Source organism: Salvelinus sp. IW2-2015, unplaced genomic scaffold (assembly GCF_002910315.2).
Source record: "Salvelinus sp. IW2-2015 unplaced genomic scaffold, ASM291031v2 Un_scaffold1648, whole genome shotgun sequence".
Classification (NCBI taxonomy): domain Eukaryota; kingdom Metazoa; phylum Chordata; class Actinopteri; order Salmoniformes; family Salmonidae; genus Salvelinus; species Salvelinus sp. IW2-2015.
In genome coordinates this window covers 194,617-200,540 of record NW_019943060.1, presented here as the reverse complement: position 1 = coordinate 200,540, position 5,924 = coordinate 194,617, and the positions used below count along the sequence as shown (strand labels likewise).

The window sequence follows — 5,924 nt, the reverse complement described above, 5'->3', positions numbered from 1 at the left end:
TACTTGCCCCTGCAGTCATAATACGTTTTTAAAGAACAAAAGATAGTGGGGGATGGATGCACACACACACCACCACACACAACACCACACACACACACGCCACACACAACACACACACACACACACACACACACACACACACACACACACACACACACCACACACACCACACACACACACACACACACACCAACACACACACCAACCACAGCATGTCGAATAAAAGGAAACAGGAAACCCCTAAGGAGTTAGCGGTGCTTGAGCTACACCAGTATTTTCAACATGGTCGTTTTTTTAAACGGTCTGGTTCTAGAGGCCATTTGCAGAAACGATTCCACATTAGATTGGATTTGCTGGGTCCCAATATAAATTTATCCTGATTTCAGTAATCACACAGACATGACATAACTTCTCCAGTATGAGACTACAGTGTCAGTTTTTCCACAACACATAATAGCTTTTCAAGGTCTTTGTCTAGTAAACCCCACTAACCTGCCCACATTCTCACAGGAGAACGTTATAAAAAAACAGCTTTATGGCTAAATATATAAATTCCAAGGTGCTGCTCTGTTCAGCTGGACATTAGCCTCTCAGGCTGAGTAAATGCGTGCTCTGTCTGTCACAGAGAGGACATGTTTTGTGTTTATAGGTTTACAGTGCTGCAGTGCCTTATGGGACCTCTTCTCATCTGTCCAGTCAGCCAGGCAGCAGGCAGTGATGGAGCTGAGTCTTTAAAAGAGCACCCATGAGGAAAGATGCTATCGCCTCCTTTGTCGTTGCAGAGCCGCTGCAGTAGTTAGTCACTGCCTCCGCGTCAATCTCTCTCCTCTCTCTCTTTCAATCATTTTTATCTCTCTCATCCCTGTCTCTCTGCACTCTGGGACCACCGCTCTCCGTTAACCTTTTCTATCACTCACCTCTCCACTAACATGCAAGCTCTACGAAACCACCAGCGTGTAGCACACTCCTCTCTCTCTCTACTCTCCCTCTTTCTCTCTCCACCCTCTCTAATGCTCTCCCCACTCCCGCTCTCTCTCCCACTCCCACCTCCCTCTCTCTCTCCCACTCCCTCTCTCTCTCCCTCTCTCGCTCTCTCTCTCGTGCTCTCTTTCTCTCTCACCTTCACTCCCCCTCTCTCCTCTTTCTCTCTCACGCTCTCGCCTCCATCCTCCCTCTCTCTCTCTTTCTCTCACACCCTCTCTCTATCCCTCTCCATCTCTCTTTCTCTCTCTTTCTGTCTCTCTCTCTCTCTCTTTTCCTTCTCATGCTCTCCCCCTCTTCTCTTCCTTTCTCGCTCATCTCTCTCTCTCCATCTTCCCCGCTTCTCTCTCTCTCTTCTCTCGCACCCTCTCTCTATCCCTCTCCCTCCACTCTCTGTCTCTCTCTCTCCATCTTCCCCGCTCTCTCTCTCTCCTCTTTTCTCGCACCCTCTCTCATGCACCTCTCCCTCTCTCTCTGTCTTCCTCTCATCCATCTCTAAAGTTCCTCACTTTAGAGAGGCATCAGTCTGTTTGTACCAAATTTTCTTTTACTCAGCTTTTTATGCTTATGTTTTTCTTTCCATGCCTTGAATATGCACAACATGAATTAGCATGAGCAACATGTATGTGTTGCTGAATGAACATTACTGAACCACTCCTTGTTAATGAAAGCAGGAAATCTCCCTGACATAGTATAATACTGCAGGAACAATGCATCTATTGTCCATTATGATGCTTTAATGGAAACGGGATCCAATTCAATCTAATTGTATTTTCACATGCGCCGAAGTACAAACAGGTGTAGACCTTACAGTAATTGCTTACTTACAAGCAATAGTTTATTCACGATTTATAATGTTACTTTATGATTTATTTACAGTTCGTTAGCCATGTCCTGTCAATATAGTTATTCTGCTATTAACCGCCCCCACCACTTTCTCCTTTAAACAGTGACGGAACTCCGTCCAAGGTGTACGGGCTCAGAATTTTCATTTTGTAACAAGTTATTTGCTCTCTGCTATGCAGACAGATTTCCCACAGTTAAAAAAATACCGACTTGAGTCTTGAGTTCTCTCTCCTCTCTCCAGACCCTCATATAGGCTTTTTCGAGAGGCCCCAGATACTTCACTTTTAAAAGAGGAAAGACTTGGAGGCCAGGGATTAAACTAAACAAGAGAGGGGGCTGGCGGAGGAGATGAGGGAGGGTCAGCTTGGTTAGACAGGCTGGGCTGGGGCTTGGCTGGAGGAGAGAGGGAGCGTCAGGCTGTTGGCTAAGACAGGCTGGGGCTGGTGGGCTGGAGAGAGAAGGAGGGTCAGGCTGGTGGGTAAGACAGCTGGCATGCCAGGATAAAGGAGTCAGGGCTGGTGCGTTAAGACAGGCTGGGCTGCATGGAAAGCGGGAGGTCATGCTGTGGGTAAGACAGATCTCTCTCTGATTGAGTAGCTTGGATGAAAGCTGCCCAGAGTAAACAGCCTGCTCCTCAGTTCCAGTTGCTAATATATGCATATTATTATTAGTATTGGATAGAAAACACTCTGAAGTTTCTAAAACTGTTTGAATGGTGTCTGTGAGTATAACAGAACTCATATGGCAGGCAAAAACCTGAGAAGAAATCCAAACAGGAAGTGGGAAATCTGAGGTTGGTYGATTTTCAACCCAGCCCCTATTGAATACACAGTGGGATATKGGTTATGTTGCACTTCCTAAGGCTTCCACTAGATGTCAACCGTCTTTAGAAACTTGTTTGAGGATTCTACTGTGAAGTGGACGCTCATAAGGGCTGTTTGAGCYAGGTGTCTGGCAGATTGCCATAGGCTCTGAGGCGCGGTCACGAGAGAGTTAGCTCTTGTTTCATTGCTTTTCTACAGACATAGGAATTYTCCGGTTGGAACATTATTGACGTTTTATGTTAAAAACATCCTAAAGATTGATCCATACATCGTTTGACATGTTTCTACGGACAGTAACGGAACKTTTTGACATTTTCGTCTGCAACTAGGGAACGCGCTTCATGACTTTGGATTTGTTTACCAAACGTGCTAACAAAAGTAGCTCTTTGRACATAAATGATGGACATTATCGAACTAAATCAAACATTTAATGTGGAACTGGGATTCCTTGGGAGTTCATTCTGATGAAGATCTTCAAAGGTAAGTGAATATTTATAATGCTATTGCTGACTTCTGTTGACTACCCAATATGGCGGATATCTTTTTGGCTGCTTTGTTGTCTGAAAGCTGTACTCAGATTATTGCATGGTTTGCTTATTCCGTAAAGTKTTTTTGAAATCTGACACAGTGGTTGCATTAAGGAGAAGTGTATCTATATTTCCATGTCTAACAATTGTATTTTCATCGACATTATAATGAGTATTTCTGTAAAATGATGTGGCTCTCTGCAATATCACCGGATGTTTTTGGAACTAGTGAACATAACGCGCCAATGTATACTGCGATTTTTTATAGAAATATGCACTTTATCGAACAAAACATATATGTATTGTGTAACATGAAGTCCTATGAGTGTCATCTGATGAAGATCATCAAAGGTTAGTGATTCATTTTATCTCTATTTGTGCTTTTTGTKACTCCTCTCTTTGGCTGGAAAAATGGCTGAATTTTTCTGTGACTTGGCGGTGACCTAACATAATCGTTTGTGGTGCTTTCGCTGTAAAGCCTATTTGAAATCGGACAATAACAACAAGATTACCTTTAAAATGGTATAAAATACATGTATGTTTGAGGATTTTAATTATGAGATTTCTGTTGTTTGAATTTGGCGCCCTGCACTTTCACTGACTGTTGTCATATCGATCCGTTAACGGGATTACAGCCATAAGAGTTGGGGTAAAATCACCGGGGAAGCTAAAACATACAGTATTACAACCTATGTGTTGTGATAATTGCCGTTGTTTTGCGCCTATAACCTGTTAGTTCATATGTCTTGACACCGTGATATATAGGCCTAAGGCCGAGACAATAAGAAGACACAGTGGCAGAATAAACACCTTTGTTTCATTACAAAACCGGAGAGCAACATCTGTACGGTGAAGTCCACCAAGCATATTGCATGTAACAAACAGTTCCATCACCTACAGCATCGTCAAGCAAGGTAATGTTTCTGATGGTACTGATTTGTGTGTGTGTGTGTGTGCGTGCGTGCGTGCGTGTGCGTGCGTGCAAGTTTACTCACCGTATGCCAATGCCACCTTCCTCTTTCATGTTGCCTAAACTGTCTATGACTCAGTCATACAGTTGTCACGACTTCCGCCGAAGTCGGTACCTCTCCTTGTTCGGGCGGTGTTCGGCGGTCGACGTCACCGATCTTCTAGCCATCACTAATCCATTTTTCATTTTCCATTGGTTTTGTCTTGTCTTCCTTGACACCTGGTTCCAATCCCATCAATTACATGTTGTGTATTTAACCCTCTGTTTCCCCTCATGTCCTTGTCGGAGATTGTTTTAATGTATGTGATTGTGCTAGTATGTGTTGGTGTGCGACGGGTTTTGTACCCACTTTGTTATTTTTAAATATTTTGGTTTTTGGAGTTTGGTCAGCACTTATTAAACGACTMYGTTTATACCAAGTTCGTTCTCCTGCGCCTGACTTCCCTGCCACCAACACGCACCCATTACAAAATTTCCGACCACAACTATGGAGTCAGCAGGAGAGGGTACCCTGGCCATTGAAGTGGAGGAGCGCATCCAGGAGCATGCAGTTATGCTTCACCATCTTGGCGTCGCCATGGATCGCGTTGTCCAGACAATGGACCGCTGGGAGAGACAGGGAGTTCTTCCATCGCCTCCACCAGCACAACCGGGGTCTCTCCTGAGCGCCCCTTTCCCGCCTGAACCCAGTGGGATCCGTCTCTCCTTGCCCCAGGAGTACGACGGGAGGGCTGCGAACTGCCAGGGGTTCTTGTTACAATTAAACCTYTATCTGGCCACCGTCCACCCGGCTCCATCGGACCGTGAGAGGGTGTCCGCCCTCGTCTCGTGCCTCACCGGGAGAGCCCTGGAGTGGGCCAACACCGTGTGGAGAGAGGGAGATGTGGCGTTGGACCAGTTTGAGGAGTTCACCCGGTCTTCGACCACCCGCCCGAGGGTAAAGTGGCGGGTGAGCGACTCTACCATCTGAGGCAGGAGACGAGGAGCRCCCAGGAGTTCGCCGTGGAGTTTAGGACCCTGGCTGCTGGCGCGGGATGGAACAACAGGGCCCTGATCGACCATTATAATTGCAGTCTGCGCGAGGACGTCCGTCGGGAGCTGGCSTGCARAGACACCACCCTCACATTTGACCAGCTGGTGGACCTGTCCATCCGTTGCATTGCTCTCGATGTGATGTGACTGGAGTGAAGCCAAATCCAACTGTCTTGGTGCATCAGGACCATTCACAGTTGAGCTCACTTAGTTTAGCTCAATGCTGATTGGCTATTATTCTATACTTTTTTTTATGAAGGGAGGCCAAACGCTCGCCGACTTCTCTTGCATTCATTGCTATGGGCGGCAACAATGTCATACTCTTTTTGACCAGACAGAGTCAGGTAGATGGCCTACACATACAGAGACAGAGGGGCGCTGTTTCGCTCACACGGATGCTTATTCCGGTGTGATACATTCAGCCTCTGGTGAATTGAAGGAACATTTTTAAACAAAATGTTTTCTTTTTTTCTTGGTCAATTTATTGAGTAAGCCTGGCTTCCCTTGACATACATGAATAATTTCCACTGCCTGTTAATAAATTCATGTCCCCCCCAGCTCCCTAGCACTCCTTGGAAAATCTCTCTCTTCCCAGTGTGAGAAGGAGGAAAGAGTGAGAGATATGTGAGTGGCCTTCCTGTGCAGGGGACATTTTCCCCTGCATATGGTTCAGTATTAAAGGGTGAGACCAGGACGTTTCCCTCTTAGTCCCAGTGTTAACGGGTTTTACCAGGGCGTTGCCCC

At 45.9% G+C, this 5,924-nt stretch overlaps 1 protein-coding gene across 1 annotated transcript in view; it reads left to right on the top strand.

Annotated features, from left to right (window-relative positions):
- Positions 1-4,635: 4,635 nt before the first annotated feature.
- Positions 4,636-5,924, top strand: part of LOC112071577 (slit homolog 3 protein-like) — a 185,089-nt gene continuing 183,800 nt past the window's right edge. The window contains 2 exon segments of the mRNA XM_070439444.1: positions 4,636-4,959; positions 5,085-5,323. Coding sequence (XP_070295545.1) covers positions 4,636-4,959; positions 5,085-5,323 — 563 coding nt within the window.